General features: G+C 36.4%; 1 protein-coding gene across 1 annotated transcript; it reads left to right on the top strand.

Moving 5' to 3' along the window:
* Positions 1-475: 475 nt before the first annotated feature.
* LOC127169766 (kelch-like protein 12) lies at positions 476-16,178 on the top strand. The gene is made up of 12 exons (XM_051117369.1): positions 476-652; positions 2,270-2,508; positions 5,240-5,393; positions 6,964-7,181; positions 10,174-10,323; positions 10,397-10,511; positions 10,684-10,790; positions 10,991-11,186; positions 11,537-11,695; positions 11,896-11,994; positions 14,728-14,914; positions 15,035-16,178. Exons 2-12 carry the CDS (start codon positions 2,326-2,328, stop codon positions 15,159-15,161), a joined length of 1,695 nt encoding a protein of 564 aa, XP_050973326.1. The 5' UTR covers positions 476-652; positions 2,270-2,325; the 3' UTR covers positions 15,162-16,178.
* The last annotated feature ends 1,306 nt before the right edge of the window (positions 16,179-17,484 follow it).

A 17,484-nucleotide genomic window follows, 5' to 3' on the forward strand; every position in this document is an offset into this window, starting at 1 on the left:
ATTTAGTTAATTTTTTTAACATCTTTTATTTCAGTTTTAGAAATTTTAGTGTTTCAACTTCAACTTACCTCAGTTATTTGCCAAATCAACATTTTTGATTTTCCTTTTTTCCTCTAATATTTATTTTATTTCAGAAAATGGGAAAAGAATAAGGAGTCGAGAGCCATGTAAAAATGTTTATGTTGAGGTCTGTGGTTTACTTCAAAAGACGGTAATATGTCAAACATGAATTTAAGAGCCACTGTATTTAGTAAAAACATAACTTGATAACAAATTGCTATATGTAAACTGCAACTATGAAAAAAAGCCCTATTTTATAGCTGATTTTAACGTTTTTATCATAAAACTGATGCTTGTTAATTAAATGACTAAATGAAGGTCAGAATCTGTTACGTGAGATGACATTAAGGAAGCGCGCGAGCACGGGGCTTACAGCGAGCAGGCGCGCTGGTGACGTCGCAGTGTTTTGCTGAGGATGCGCGCACACGTGAGCGCTGTTCGTTTCATTGCTGGAGTAAAATTAATTTAGTTCACACCTGCGAGGGTCTCTCCCTGTGAGGGGTGCCAGCGGATGTCTAAATAGACCGCCGTGTGCTGTCATCCTGTCCCGGTCCCGGTCCGTTTCTGTTCTGCTGTGGATCCGCTGTACGCCGTGAGTTCAAATAGAGATGTTTATGTGTGGGTTAGCATACGTTTTCAGTTAGCTTTAGCATTAGCCTCATCTAACCTCTGTGAGCTTTAAACTCTCACCTCATTCACACCAACGCCTTCAGATGAGATGAAGTTATACTAAAAAAAATAATATTAAATAAGAAGAAATGATTCCTGTGTTCCGTCAGTAGTAATAGATAGGTGTAGTGCCCATTACAGCCTACAGGTAGATCTCTTCTAAAACATTTTGTTTATGTATCTACATTATCGTGTTATTAAATTGTAGAATGTCCCTTTCTTTTAAGAAGCTACTGAAAAGGTTATTTCCAAAAGGATGCCAAATGTGCTGTTTCATTGGGAAACCATAATTTCATATTTATACTGCTTGTCAGTAAGGTTCAGTTTCGTTTTTGTGGATTCTTTGAAAGGGCTTTTTAGTTAATGCTTTTTAGAAATAACATTCTTATCAAATGGCAATGTACAGCTGTAAAACATGGTTTGATATTAAGGGAATAGTCCATTTGAAAATGAAAAGACCTGAAATACTTTTTGTTTTTCTTCTGTTAAACATACACTATCAGTCAAAAGTTTTTGAACAGAGTTTTTTTAATTAGTCTCTTCTGCTCACCAAGCCTGCATTTATTTGATCCAAAGTACAGCAAAAAAGTAACATTTTGAAATATTTTTACAGTTTGAATATATTTTAAAATGTAATTTATTCCTGTGATTTTAAAGCTGAATTTTTAGCATCATTACTTCAGTCTTCAGTGTCACATGATGCTGATTTGCTATTCAAGAAACATTTTATTATTATTATTATCGATATTTAAAACAGTTGAGGACATTTTTAGGATTCTTTGATAATTATAAACATCCAAAGATCAGCATTTATCTGAAATAAAACACTTTTGTAACATAAACTATTCCATTCAAAAGCTTGTAATCAGTATAATTATAAAAATTAACACTATTATTTAGCAAGGATGCTTTAAGTTAATCAAAAGTGATGATAAAGACATAATGTTGCAAAAGATTTCTATTTCAGATAAATGCTGTTCTTCTGAATTTTTTTATTCATCAAAGAAACCTGAAAAAAATCTACTCAGCTGTTTTTAACACAATAATAATAATAAATATTCTTGAGCAGCAAATCAGAATATTACATTGCTTTCTGAAGGATCATGTGACTTGAGTAATGATGCTAAAATGTCAGCTTTGAAATCACAGGAATAAATTACATATTAAAATGTATTCAAATACAAACCAGTTATATTAAATAGTAAAAATATTTCAGAATTGTACTGTTTTTGCTGTACTTTGGATCAATAAATGCAGGCTTGGTGAGTAGAAAACACTTTGTTAAAAAACTAAAAATCGTACTTTAAAAAAAAACAAAAAAACTTTTGACTGATATTGTACAAGTAGATGTTTTGAAGAATATTTGTAACCAAACTCTTTCAATTTCCACTGATTTTCATCCTACCGACAAAAAATACAACGGAAGTCAAAGGGAACTGAAAGTCAAAATATCGCGTTTTATGTTCCGCTAAACAAAGAATGTCATATGGGTTTGGGTTTTGTGTCTTAGGCATCATCATTAATTAGTTGTGTCCTACAGAAATCATCATCCTGCAGTGCCTGAGGTTTTGTCACTCCACCCCACCCCCTGTCGTCATGGCGCCCAAGGACATCATGACCAATTCGCATGCCAAATCCATCTTGAATGCCATGAACGCCCTGAGAAAAAGCAACACGCTGTGCGACATCACTCTGAGGGTGGAGGGCACAGATTTCCCAGCCCACCGCATCGTGTTGGCGGCCTGCAGTGATTATTTCTGTGCCATGTTCACCAGTGAGGTAACAAATACCCTTTATATGCACTCACATGTTACACAATCACTGTGGTCTGAACTGGAACAGTATGTTCAACAATTCTGTGTCTTAAAAAAACTATAATGAGCTCTCATGTATCACACTCTCATTGTATTACAACAAAAAAATCTGTTGGGGTCTTGACATTGCAGTTAGCAGACAAGTTTTAACATGTTGAACTGTAGTTATTTACATTCGTATATGGCTTATGATCGTGCTTTCCTGCTTCTTCTCATCATTTCCTGTTCTCTTTTCTAATCCATATTAATAAAATGGCACAAAGGTAAAAAAAATCTATTTTGTTGTTCTTTGTTGCAGTTCTGCTCCTTCACAGTAGGAGGTGCAGGCAGTCTTTTCATTCTCAGATATGTTGAAGTTGGTTCAGAGTTACTAGAATGAACACAACCGTGCTGCTAGATGCGTACTGATTGATGAAAATGTTGTTATAATGTAGAAAAATAGTGTTATAGGAATATATATTATATAATGATAATAGTAGTGGTCTGTAATAGAATATTGCAGAAAATAAGCTGTGTGACCATCAAAGGTTTATTATTCCTAAAGCTGGAATACACTACATGACTTTTAATATCTAAACAGATTTTATATGATATAAAAACAATATGAGTTCTTAAAATATCAAACATATTTGATGTCCTCCGACTGAATGGATGCATAGTCTGAAGCTAACGAAGAAGTCGGTGACTATCATACACTATGTAATATTTTTATTAAATCTGTCAACTCAAATCTGCAGACTGGCTTTGATTTTCTGCAACTGGCGTCAAATTCTCCAGGCTATAAATCTGGGCAAAGGCGTGTTGTATATTCCAGCCTTTACACGTTTTGTTCATCATGATAATCCTCACATATGAACACAACGTTTATAAATTTTAAAGCCAAAATGCAATCAAAAGTAAAAAGCTAAACGTAGGCTATAAATTAACTGCATCACTTGCATGATTTAAATGTCATCAACATTAAGCCTCTAACAGCTCTTTTAGTCTTTATAGTAACATGGACCCACTTTATATTGTTTATATTATACTATGTACTTACTTTTAAATTGATTATTTGATACAGTCCACTGATTGTTTATATGCATGTTTTTACTTTTACATTTTACATTCACTGCCTTTCAAACGTTTGGGATCAGTAAGGTTTTTAATGTTTTTAAAAAGTATCTTATGCATCAAAGCTGCATTTATTTGATAAAAATACAGAAAAAGTCATAAAATATTACTGCAATTATAAAGCGGTCATCAGATGCAGAGTTCACTTTTTCATGTTGTTTGAACATTAATGTGTGTTGGCAGTGTATGTACAAATCTACCCTATAATGATAAAAATCCATGCAGTGGTTTTTAATTAATCTGTAAAAATAATATCCCCTTTTTCATCCTTTAGAAATCATTCTAATATGCTGATGTATTATCAGTGTTGTGAACAGTTGGGCTGCTTAATAATTTTTGCAACCTGTGATTTATTTTTTTTTATTTTTTTTTTTCCAGAATTCTTTGATGAATAAAAGTAAAAAAAAACAGCATTTATTATATATATATATAATAATTATATATATATATATATATATATATATATATATATATATATATATATATATAATTATTATTTTTTCTAACAATATTTTCTAACAATCTTTACTGTCACTTTTATCAATTAAAAAAAAAAACCTTGTTAAATAAATGTTTTAATTTCTTTCAAACAACGAAAAAATGTACTGACACCAAACTTGTGTTACAAAATATTTCTATTTTAAATAAATGCTGTTCTTTTTAATGTTTCATTCATCAAAGAATCCTGAAAAAAAGTATCACAGGTTCTGAAGGATCATGTGACACTGAAGACTGGAGAAATGATGCTGAAAATTCAGGTTTGATCACAGGAATAAATTACATTTTAAATTATATTAAAACAGAAAACCATTATTTTAAATTTCAATAATAAATAATTTTTCTGTAATTTAAAAAACATAACATTGAAAATCTTACTGATCCCAAACTTTTGACTGGCAGTGTATATTTAAATAAAATACCATCCTGTAATTACATTGTTGACCCCTATACCTCTACCCATTAAACCTAACCATACCACCAAACCTGCTCCTAATCTGACCCGTATCCACCCTCAATAGCAGCAAAAGTGTTTTGTAACTCAACATGAACACAATAGGTACATTGTGCCTAACAATTCATTATTTTATTATTAAGAACATAGTATTTAAAGTTACTTATAAAGTGGGACAGAAACGGTTTCCATAAAAGTTTGATTTACAATAGTTTGCAAGAGCATTATCTTAAACTCAGTGAAAGTGTAAAAGCAGACTAGTGAACTAACTTTTCTGTTCACCAACTGTGTTTTTACAAGTAAAGGTTTTCAAACGTCACAATGAGGTTTTACTGTTGTGTTTTACGAGAGTGGAATAAAATGTGAAAATATCCGGAACAGGAACTGATTTTGGCCAGTAAAAATGTGTCATCCCTGCAGCACATGACAGTATTAATAGCTGTGGCGATGGGCAGAAATATTATGGATTTCCTGCCATTTGGTTATCGCTGCTGTGGCTTTTTTGTACTCTGAATCTGAAATTAAAGTTCCAGAATGCTGGCTTGTGTCTCATCGGTCAGGAGGAAAAGGAAAACAAAAAGATTTGTATTGTGTTTTTTTTTTAACTTGTCATTTTCTTGTTACTCTATAGCTTGCTGAAAAAGGGAAGTCCTTTGTGGACATCCAGGGCCTCACAGCGTCCACCATGGAGATCCTGTTGGATTTTGTTTACACGGAGACGGTACTAGTTACCGTAGAAAACGTTCAGGAGCTGCTGCCCGCTGCCTGTCTCTTACAGCTCAAAGGTACAAACACAAACCAGCTCAGCTCACATTTTTGTTTTTTTGTTGTAGGCTTCAAATATTACCAAACTCATTTGATTATCTGTACAACGTTTAAGGATTTTTATATAGACTCAAAGTAAATGACTTTTGAAGATCAGCACATCTGAATAAAGCAAATGAGGTTACGGTTACAAGGGAATGAACTTTGAGTGCTTACCAAGATGCAACCATGATAAGGACTCACTGAGACTCTTAATTGTGAAGGAGACGAACACAAGTGCAAACCTGCATGAGATTACGGGGCAATTATTGCAACAGACCTGCTATTAGAGCTCGGCTGCAGAAGATAAAGATTACAGAAGAATCTCTCCATTTAAAAAAAAAACCTGAAAAAGTATCAACTTTGTAGCAAACATTAACAGACGTTTTTCAGGTTAATGCACATTAGTTAGCAGTTAAGTTTATCTGATTTTTAACTTGATAGTCAAGTTTTCAAGTGCTCAAGTAGCCTTTTTTTCTGGAAATGTGATACTTTTTCCCCAAGATTCTTTGTTGAATCGAACATTTAAAGAACAGCATTTATACAAAAGTTTGTTTTTGTAACAATGTAGAAGTATTTACTGGTACTTTTAAACAGCTTACCAAGTCCTTGCTGAATAATAATTTCATTTCTAAAAAAAAAAAATTAACATTTTGTATTGTGCTTAAAATGGAAATAGGGTTAAAATGTATTGATACATTTGATTGAAAAATAATATGAATCACATCCAGTTACTTGCCTTTGAAATCTGAATAAAGATTAGAAAAATGAGTAGAGTTTTAATTCAATAATCTTGTGTATCCAACTATGTATACAATATGATTATGTACAACCCCACTGTCCAACTTTGTGATTGGAAGTGGAAGAAAAAGCTGTATATGGTTATAAAAAGTCTTGCATTGCTTTTAGCCTTCTAAGGAATATTGTGTCCTTGATTTCAAAATTGAATACATCCCAGGTACTTTTAAGATCTGGCACTTCTACCAAATTGAGCAATGTGATAAGTAGAGCGATTGTACGTTGCTTGAAAATCTTTACAGGTGTGAGCAAAATCTCTTGAGTATTTGTTTCTGACAAAGGTTGTGACAAAAAACCCAAAAGCCCTGTGACATAGCCTGAAGGCTTTTTTTTTTTTTTTGAAAGTGCTTCATCCTGAAAACAAAGTGTAGCTTGACACCTAGGTAACACCTTCTCCTCTGTTATGAATGACTGTGGCAGCATCAGGCTTCTGGGTTGCTTTGAGCAGAAGGAAATGGAAGTTGCCATTAAGAGCAGTATAACTATCCAAACCCCTCAGGCAAATCCGTTCTAGTCAGAGATCGGCATTAAAGCGAAGACTGGTTTCCCAGCACACTAAATTACCAGATGGAAAAAGACATGTTTGTCTGCTACACATTATATATCTGCAATATAAATCATTGAATTAGTTTTTTTAAATATCTGGTTAATGCATTTTCTCGATTTGGTAGTATGCCTACTGTGGATTTAGATTTAATTCTGCTGTATTTAATGCAGATTCTGGTGTTATTTTTTTGTGTTTGTTCTCCACAGGTGTGAAACGAGCTTGCTGTGATTTTCTTAATAGTCAGCTGGATCCATCAAACTGTCTGGGAATCAGAGACTTTGCAGAAACGCACAACTGTCTGGACTTGATGCAGGCAGCTGAACTGTTCTCGCAGAAACACTTTGCTGAGGTGGTGCAACAGGAAGAGTTTATGCTGCTCAGTCAGAGCGAGGTGGAAAAACTTATCAAGTGTGATGAGATCCAGGTGAGATTGTCTGCACTGACCTTTCAGACTGAACGAGTCCATGCCTTCAAGTGCAACTGGGAAACTCGGCCATTCATTCATTATTACACCATTTAAGTGAGAAACATAACATAGAAATAGTCTAAACAACGCAAAATAAATAGATTTAAACCCAAATAATATAATCTGAATACAAAATTATGATAGTTCTTCATTTCAGTCACTTATTTAAGCATGGTTTCAAAACTAATCATGAAATAAATCATGAAAGTTGAGTATTTAACTGCACACTTGTTTTCTATAAACTGTTCCATACATCACACCTTTGAAATAATTGAAATACAGCCTGTAAAATTAAAAATAACTTGCTAAATCATTCATTACCATTCACTAGGGCTGTTCGATTCCGAAAATTTTGGAATCGATTCCGATTCCTCGTTCTTGAATCGATGGGATTCGATTCAGAGAATCGATTACATGCTGTTGTTTTCGATTCTTGTTTTTTTTTTTTTTAGATTGGAGGAACCTAATTTCGCATTGACTGTAGGATAAAGGTCTTAGAAAGTAACCTTATCATAGTATGAATCTTTGTTTTTAAAAATTATGATTTCTGTATTTAAGTTATAATTTTCTCTGCATTGCCCATGAAATTAGTCATAGCGCACAGCTCAGTAGTGGACATCCGTTTATTGCATGAATGAAACAAGACGTGTACAGTTCAGCTGAATAATGTTTACTTCAACCGTATGCTTTGCACAAAATTACTAAACTGGACATTTAAACAAAATAACTAGAACATTAACAACAACACTGATGTAAGAGCTGATATAAGAGCTCGTGGTTTATCTGTCAGTCAGACACGCAATCAAGTGGACAATATAAATTAGTTCCACCGTAAAATAACTTCTGAATAATTTTTGAACTGGTTCATTAAATCGATTCCAACCTTTGGAATTGGCTCTCGATTCCCAACTCCTCGGAAACAATTCTTTTTGGAATCGATTCCCAGCCCTACCATTCACTAATGACAAGCTTTCTGCTCAGATAAATACTATTATCTTCTGTATCATCAAGAGTTTTTCACTTTCTAAATATCTTTGCTTGAATAAAAAATTTATTTACTTACCCCCATGTGATCCAAGATGTTCATGTCTTTCTGTCTACAATGTCAAAGAAATAAGGGTTTTTGAGGAAAACATTCCAGGATTTTTCTCCATATAGTGGACTTCAGTGGGGATCAGCGGGTTGAAGGTCCAAATTGCAGTTTCAAAGCAGCCTCAAAGGGCTCTACATGGTCTTAGCCGAGGAATAAGGGTCTTATCTAGTGAAATCAGTCATTTTCTAAATAAAAATAAAAAATGTATATACTTTTTAACCACAAATGCTCATCTTGCACTAGCTTTGCGATACATTATGTAATCATGTTGGATAGGTCATGTGCGGTTAGTTCTTCGTCTGTGTACTTCAGTTCGGAAAAGTAGGGTAGAGCGAAATATTCGTTTTCTCCTCCAACTTCAAAATCGTTCAACATCGTTGTTTTACCTTTTTTTTGTAAAGGGCGTTTGATTGTTTACTTCATAAACACTAGGTCGTTATGCCTGCCTACGTCATATGTGACTTTTCCAACATGATTATAAGGTATACAAATGTTTATTTATATTATATAAGACGCTTCTTCCTCAGCTGGGATTGTGTAGAGCCTTTTAAAGCTGCTTTGAAACTGCAACCCGTTGGCCACCTTTGAAGTCCACTATATGGAGAAAAATCCTGGAAAGTTTTCTTAAAAACACGAATTTCTTTGCGACAAAAGATAGAAAGACATGAACATCTTGGATGACATGTGGGTGAGTAAATTATCAGAAAGTTTTTATTCTGGAAGTAAACTTCTTTAAAAGCCACAAGCGATACAAAAGATTATTATAAAATACAGTTGATGTCAAAAGTTTACATACACCTTGCAGAATCTGCAAAATGTTAATTATTTTACCAAAATAAGAAGGATAAAATGTGTACAAAATGTGTGTTATTTTTTATTTAGTGCTGACCTGAATAAGATATTTCACATAAAAGAGAAAATACTAGTTGAATTTATATAAATTTCTCTATATATGATATAAATTAGTCCCTTGTTTGTCCTGAAACGTTAAACTGCCTGCTGTTCTTCAGAAAAATGAGGACAATTGAGAAACTCATATGCAACTATTACACAAGGTTCAAACACTCACTGATGCTCCAGAAGGAAGAACGATGCATTAAGAGCCAGGGGTGTAAACTTTTGAACAGAATTAAAAAAAAAAAAAAAAAAAAAAACAGCTATGGATCATTCAGGTAACATCACAGTATTAAGAATCAAGTGTATGTAAACTTTTGAACAAGGTCATTTTTATAAATTCAACTATTATTATCTCTTGTGGACTATATGTAAACATCTTTTATGTGAAATACCTTATTCAGGTCAGTACTCAATAAATAATAACATGTGTTTTGTATGGTCTCTCTTATTTTGGTAAAATAATTAACATTTTGCAGATTGTGTAAGGTGTATTTAAACTTTTGACTTCAACTGTATACTCAATAGTTTACACACCTAGTGGTCAGAGTTAGATATTAGTCTGCAAAGTTTGCACATAGGAACCAGTTCAGACTGGTTTTAAGCAACGCACTTGGCTGCAAGTTTAAAAAATGGCATTTCTTTTGTGTTTTTGAGATTTTTAGCCACTTTCAATAATGAAGAAAGTAAAAATGCAAGTGCAGACCTGTAACCCTGCTTTTTTTGTCTTGTTTTATACACATGGACTCTCTCAAACAAAAACATCTGCCTTTTGTGTTGTTAAATTCCCATCTCTCACCCCCGTCCATTTATTCAAAAGGTGTAATTACAGTGTTTGGACTTAAATTTACGGTTACCTGAAGAAGTCACAGATCTAAAACCATGAAAGTTAAAAGCAACAAATAAACTCAAGTTTTCCTACAGGGGTTTGTGCCTGAACAAATCTGTGTGTTATGTGTGTAGGTTGACTCAGAGGAGCCTGTATTCGAGGCAGTTCTGAACTGGGTGAAGCACAACAGAAAAGAGCGAGAGCCATACCTACCCGATCTGCTGGAGTATGTGCGCATGCCGCTGCTCACCCCACGATACATCACTGATGTCATTGACGTAGAGGTTAGATTCTGTTTTGTGTGCATTATTACATGATGTTTGTACATTGTATTGAGTGTTGCATCTATGATTTTAGCCATTGATACGCTGCAGTCTGCCATGTCGAGATTTGGTGGATGAAGCAAAGAAGTTTCACCTCCGGCCCGAGTTACGCAGCGAGATGCAGAGTCCTCGAACCCAAGCAAGACTCGGTCTGATGCCTCTGTGTGTTTTCAGTATTTAGGCCTGAAATCCTTCAGTCTAATTGATCCTTAGTGTACATAAATCATTGTCAGTTCACTCTTTGCCTGCATGTTTTAACATGATTGTCATTTTCTTGTAAAGCCTTGTACAACTACTTTTTGACTCTGAAATGGGTTCTAGGTGCCAAAGAGGTTCTCTTGGTAATTGGAGGATTTGGCAGCCAACAATCGCCCATTGACGTTGTCGAGAAGTATGATCCTAAAACCAGAGAGTGGAGCTTTCTTCCTGTAAGTTATATGTTGTCCATAGATTTAAAACATTTTCCCGATGGGCAACAGTGCCACTAAGCAAACATCATGTCTGTCTGTACTATTTTTATTTTTGTTTTTAATATTTTAGTGTAATAGTGTAACGCTGTATGAATTTTCTAGGCAATTTGACCAGCAGAAGAAGGTTTTACTTCTCTTATAACATATTTATGTTTCAGAACATTGCAAGGAAGCGACGTTACGTTGCCACTGTCGCCCTGAATGATCGTGTCTATGTTATCGGTGGGTATGATGGCCGATCACGGTTGAGTTCAGTTGAGTGTTTGGACTACACAGCAGATGAAGATGGAGTCTGGTACTCTGTCGCCACAATGAATGTACGCCGAGGTCTTGCTGGAGCTACAACTCTTGGAGGTACCCATTCTGAATGATGCCATGATGCATGTTTTCACACATTTGTAGAGTTCTAGTAGTTTCTGGTTTAAGGTGGGTGATTTATGAAAACTTTCAAAAACATGAGCATTAAATGAAGCAGTACAGTTCACGTAAGGCTGAAACAGAATCTGCCAACCAAACGAGTTCAGTGAGTCTTAATTATGTGGGTTTGGTGGATGTACAGCAAGATGATTTTCTTCAATGTTCTTGCTACGTCGCCTGAAGCGCTTATCTTTTGCAAGACGGTTAAGCACACCAGCTTTGTGTCAATCAAATTGTTGGTATTTTTAGAACTAGTCAGGCTTAAACTGATTTCTTTTCTTTCACAGATATGATCTATGTTGCGGGTGGATTCGATGGTAGCAGACGTCACACCAGCATGGAGCGCTATGATCCCAATATTGACCAGTGGAGCATGCTGGGAGATATGCAGACTGCCAGGGAGGGAGCAGGACTTGTTGTAGCCAGTGGGCTCATTTACTGTTTAGGTAATGTTTTTTGTTGTGGAAGGTAAATCAATGTGTCTGTGGTGATTTCTTTTGGTCGTCTTGTGCTGAGAATACAGAAATACAGTTGCACATTACTAGCATTCATAATGGCAGAAACTGAGAATGATTGGCACAGACACGTTCAAATGGACATGTAGCTTTTCAGACATGGTAAAAATTGTGTTGTGTTGTGGATGCAGGTGGTTATGATGGTCTGAACATCCTGAATTCTGTAGAGCGGTATGACCCTCACACAGGACACTGGACCAGCGTAACTCCCATGGCCAACAAACGCTCAGGTACACTCAGACAAGAATGTTTTTTAACATGCTAACACATATTTTCACATTCTATAGAAAAAATAAGTCTCTTAAGCTACGTTCACACTGCAGGCAAATGTGTCCCAAATCAAGTTGTTGTTTTTTTTTTTTTGTTTAACGTGACTCGGATCTGTTTTTTTTTCATGAAGGTGTGAACAGCACATACCACATGCAGTCTGATCTTTTCAATTCCACTTTGTGCCACTTCCATATGTGGTACTAAATCTGATACAGGTCAGATGTTTTACAATGTGTCCGCAGTCTGAATGGTCATATTGGAAATCATGTGACACTAGATTCTGCGCTCATGGGAGCAAGAATTTACATACCCAAAGTTATCAAGACAGTTGCGAAAGGTAGTCAGTGGAAGTACAGTGATGTGTCAGAACTCTTAAGTATTACAGTGACAACACTGTTCAAGCAAAATGAATGCTCTTATCGTAAGCGTTGCAAAACTCTGCTCTGTCACATCCTTGTCTTTATTTTTCATATTGTCTACACGTAATTTGGCTGGCTACTGTGGCAGATCATAGATAAATAAATGCATAATCACTAACTTTATGTCCTCCGTGTTTACTTCCACATGACAGCCGCTGCAGAAGTGTTGCCAAGTCTGCAGTTTTTCCATGGAATTGGATTGAACTTTTTCGCTGTTAGCGCAGGTTGTTTTTCAACTCCGTGGGTTGAAGCAACCGAACTAAAGCGATTATTTACTCCCCAGAATGTGATTGGGCTAGTTATGGACTAGTTTTGAGAAGCAATTGGGCGTATTTTGTTGTGAAAACCTGGCAAGCCTGTTCGTATTGCTCTTTTGCGCATGCAGGTCGGTTCAAAATCTTCTATTGGCACTGGAAATTTGATATTGGCCCCATTTAAAACAAAAATGCGAACAGCTATACAAAAAAAACAGATCTGAGCAAAAATCGGAGGCTTGCAGTGTGAACGTAGCCTTAGGTTCAAAAGGCTGCATTTATTTAGTTAAACAGTAAAAATGTGAAATGTTGTTTGGAAGAAACGATGGAAAACTTATTAAATTTTGCTTCATATAAACTTAAAGGGATAGTTCACCCACAAAATGAAAATTGGCCCATGATCTACTTACCCTCAATCCATCTTAGGTGTGTATGTCTGTCTGTCTTTCAGACGAATACTATTAGAGTTATATTAAAAAATCTCCTGGCTTATCCAAGCTTTATAATGGTAGTGAATGAGTGTTCAGATTTTGAAGCAAAATAAAGTGCATCCATCCATCATAGAAAGTACTCCACACGGCTCTGGGGCTAATAAAGGTCTTCTGAAGTAAATTGATGTGTTTGTGTAAGAAAAAATCCATATTTAAAAACTTTATAAACCACAATATCTAGCTTTATCTAAATGTCGTACACGAGTTCACAAGAGGTAGGATGTAGGCGTAGCATAAGATCCGGTGAGAATATGCTAGTCTCACAAAGAAACAAGTTTTGTTTACAGCAAAGGAAAATCAGTGTCCTCTTGGCTTACATCAAAATCCTCAACCTTTTTATTTACAAATCCTTGTTTTGTACTTCTAATTTGCAACCGGTGTTTTGTTTTGCTCTCTCCTCTGTGCTTCCAGTATTAGTGACATTTCACCAGAGTTTGTGCTATGCATATTGTGGCAGGACGAGCAAACGACAGACACAGTGGGCGTGATGTCAGGCCTCGAAGAGGCTTTTATTGAACCGAATTTAAACAGAAGTGTCCAAAAAGGGGGAATAAAAGTGTCCAAAATAAACAAGATCTGGTGTCCTCGTCGTGCTGGGGGTTCCGTGAAGGAGGGGCAGTGATCGAAAGAGAAGAGTCCAGGTAAGGGGCAGAGTCTGGCAGCCGCACGCACTCACCTCTTAGGTCCGCGGCTCTAGGGGCGGCGGTTTCCTTAGCGGCTACGTCCTCCTTGGCTCACGGCATCCTCGTCCGCCAGCTGTCTAACAGGTGCGGTACTCATCCGGACCGTGGGTCCGGCAGCTCGTTGCTTTGGCGGTGCGTGATCCCCTCAATGCTCCCTTCCTGGACCCACGAGGACACCAGTGTCCATACACTGGGTACAGACCTGTCTCCCGAGGAGAGGCGCGCTCCGCATTTCAACCGCGGCGGTGATGAGGCACACCAGACGTCAATGAAGCCTCATCACCGCTGAGATTGAAATGCAGGGCGCGCCTCTCCTCGGGAGCCTGGTGAAGGGCGGTGATTAAGGGATGGAGAGATGCTGATAAGTAGGGGGAGGCAGCCGACTCGTCACAATATGTATTACTTAATGTGCTAGAAAGCCACTCTGGTGAACATGCGTACAACAGCTAGCGGAAGCTAGAGATTACGGTTTATAAAGTTTTAAATAGAGATATTTTTTTTTTAACACAAATGCATCAATTTATTTCAGAAGGCCTTTATTAACCCCCCGGAGCCATGTGGAATATTTTTTTAAGATGGATGCACTTTATTTGACTTCAAATTTCAACACCCATTCACTACCATTTAAAACGTTTGGAAAAGCCAGGACATTTTTTATTACAACTACGATTGTATTCGTCTGAAAGAAGAAAGTCATATACACCTAGGATGGCTTGGGAGTGAATAAATCATGGGGTCATTTTTATTTTTGTGTGAACTATCCCTTTAAGCCCTTTTTTTAATAAATAAATTTGCATATCTCCACTGAAGACTGCTACTATATACTAAAACTGCTTTCATCTACAGGGGCTGGTGTGGCTTTGCTGAATGATCACATATATGTTGTCGGAGGGTTTGACGGCACCGCCCACCTGTCTTCCGTAGAGGTGTACAACATCCGCACAGACTATTGGACGACTGTCGCCAATATGACCACGCCACGCTGCTACGTAGGAGCCACGGTCCTGAGAGGCCGCCTTTATGCCATTGCAGGGTAAGACGTCAGTATAGCATGGAAGACTCTTCTCTATTGGGTCTTTGCCTTGGTTACCACCAGAAAAAAATGAAAGACTTAATCTTCTGCTTTGATATCGCATCCGTGTTCTTTCTACAGATACGATGGGAACTCACTGCTGAGCAGCATTGAATGTTACGACCCCGTGATTGACAGCTGGGAGGTGGTGACGTCAATGGCAACGCAACGGTGCGATGCAGGAGTTTGTGTGCTTAGAGAAAAATGAGAAGCGATTCTGACATAGAGGCGCTTTTAAGATCTGGACGCTGGAATCTGCGCTCCACTGCTTAGTGGAGCATCAGATCCCATTACCAGCCTTTTTATGACTCTTTCCTCTTTGGATTTACGTTTTGTTGCCATCTGAGATCTCAGTCCTTGTTTTCCCTTAATGAGGGAGAAAACACTAACTTTGACACAGTCAACATGTGTGTTTTGACACCATGTTTTTGTCCTCTTCATACAGACTCTAATCTTTGGCTCCCTTTGAGATTCACTCAGTTGGGTCCTTTAAAGTGCAATATATTAATCCACTGGTGTCAAAATGTCTCAGAGAAGAGACAAGTATGTGTATGCCTTACTGCCCAAGTGACTGAATCCTTCCTGAAGAAGTGAACATTGCCAGATTCATCAGGATGTGACAACAGAGGTGCTTTGTGTAATCTGTGTCAATCCTGTCGTTGGTGTCCGTTTTGACATGGTAATAATGATCTCTGGTTGCTGGGGCTCCTTTCGTTGACTTGACCCTTTATATACGTGCCTGAAGCACCAGGGATTTTTCCATCATCATGTACAGAGCAAGAAATCATGAAGCCAGTGTGCTGGTATTTTAAGTGTGTTTAATAGTGTGAATCCAAATGCACGGGTGAATTTAGCTGTGCTCTCTCAGTGAAACAGTGACGTTGAATACTGGAAACTGACCCATTAATATGAATGAAGGATGACTTGCATGGTGGATGTTCTGCAGTATATCATTGATGTGGTATGCAGTTTTAATAGTGTGACTCCATGATAAAGACAATAAAGGACAAGTCTGTTTATCATGTCAAACACAATTTAAGCTTCACATCATCAGCTTACCTGTGAGAAGATTTTAAACTAGTTGTTCCACTTCAATTTGAAGCCATACTTGCTGATTTTTGCTATTGCTGCACGTACTCCACCAAAATTACAAAACAGATTTGACTGACTTTTTGTAAGGGGTCTGGTGATTTTACTGTAATTTCATAAAATGTTTAAAGACCCAGTGAAATAGTTTTTTTTTCCCCTCTTCATTTTTGTGCTGTTGTATTTCCCACTGAAACAGGAAATTTGGGATCAGGGTTGCCAAATCCATAGTTTTCCTGCAGAATTAGGCCACTTTTAAACTGTTGCCACAGGTTAATGGTCTGACATATTGCATTTAAGTATTTTTGTCTGAAATGCTTGTACTGAAATATTTTATATTCTCCTAATGATAAAACTGTGTTAAACGTTCAGTTTTGTGAAGGAGGGGCACTGTTAAACAGTCCGTGAGCTGTGTTTATGATTACTACGATTTATTGGTTTTCAAAAGTGACTGTAAAATATGTACTTTAGATATGGGAATTGCATATTTTGAGTTTTGATTTTTGGATTATGGTCATTAGGTTATTTATGCAGACCTGGTAACCCTGTTTAGGATGGTCTGTGTCTAATGCTGCCTTAAAGTGCACCTGGGGAAACACATACTATTCAAGAAACGTAACATGGAAGAAGCTTAAATTAAGCCAAATAATTATTTTGTGAACAATAAAACCCAACTACACTACCAGTCAAAAGTTTTTGAACAGCAAGTTAATACTTTTATTAAGTAAGGATGCTTTAAATTGAACAAAAGTGATGATAAAAACATTTGTAATGTTTCATATTTATGTATAATATTTCAGATACATACTGTTCTTCTGAACTTTCTATTCATCAAAGAAACCTGAACAAATCTGCTGTTTTCAACAGTAAGAATAAATATTGTTCGAGCAGCAAATTAAACTATTAGAATGATTTCTGAAGGATTCAGTAAAGATGCTAAAAATTCAGCTTTGAAATCACAGGAATAAATTACATTTTAAAATATATTTAAATAGAAAACAGTTCTTTTAAATTGAAAAAAATATTTGTAAATGTTACTGTTTTTGCTGTACTTGGAATCAAATAAATGTAGGCTTGGTGAGCAGAAGAGACTTACTGTTCAAAAACTTTTGACTGGTAGTGCACATCTAATTTCAAACTGATGAAAAACGGTAATTTCTATGACTTATTTTTTACATTTGGCGTTCATAGTTTCTCTGTTACCCTGTATGATTTTCGAGAGCTTTTGTGAAGAAAAGCTGTCGAACAAAAGAAATACCTGAAGCGCTGCAGAGGAAATTTGAACTTTCCAAGGAAACCGCCCCTCTCCTGAAGAAAGAAGAAAGAAAACGATATGAATAATTCAGTTCGCCGACAACCTATTTTCTTGTCAGGAAAAGGAAAAGGCGGAGACATGGCAAAACCCTGTCGCTCTCGAGAACGGTTAGAAATGTTGCAATACTTTT

Source organism: Labeo rohita, chromosome 8, assembly GCF_022985175.1.
Source record: "Labeo rohita strain BAU-BD-2019 chromosome 8, IGBB_LRoh.1.0, whole genome shotgun sequence".
Lineage (NCBI taxonomy): Eukaryota > Metazoa > Chordata > Actinopteri > Cypriniformes > Cyprinidae > Labeo > Labeo rohita.

Excerpts from the sequence above, each read along its gene's own strand:
- LOC127169766 (XM_051117369.1), top strand. The coding sequence starts at position 2,326 with ATGGCGCCCAAGGACATCATGACCAATTCGCATGCCAAATCCATCTTG. Across the intron at positions 10,791-10,990 it reads GAGAGTGGAGCTTTCTTCCT|AACATTGCAAGGAAGCGACG; the intron begins GTAAGTTATATG and ends TTTATGTTTCAG. Across the intron at positions 11,995-14,727 it reads CATGGCCAACAAACGCTCAG|GGGCTGGTGTGGCTTTGCTG; the intron begins GTACACTCAGAC and ends TTTCATCTACAG.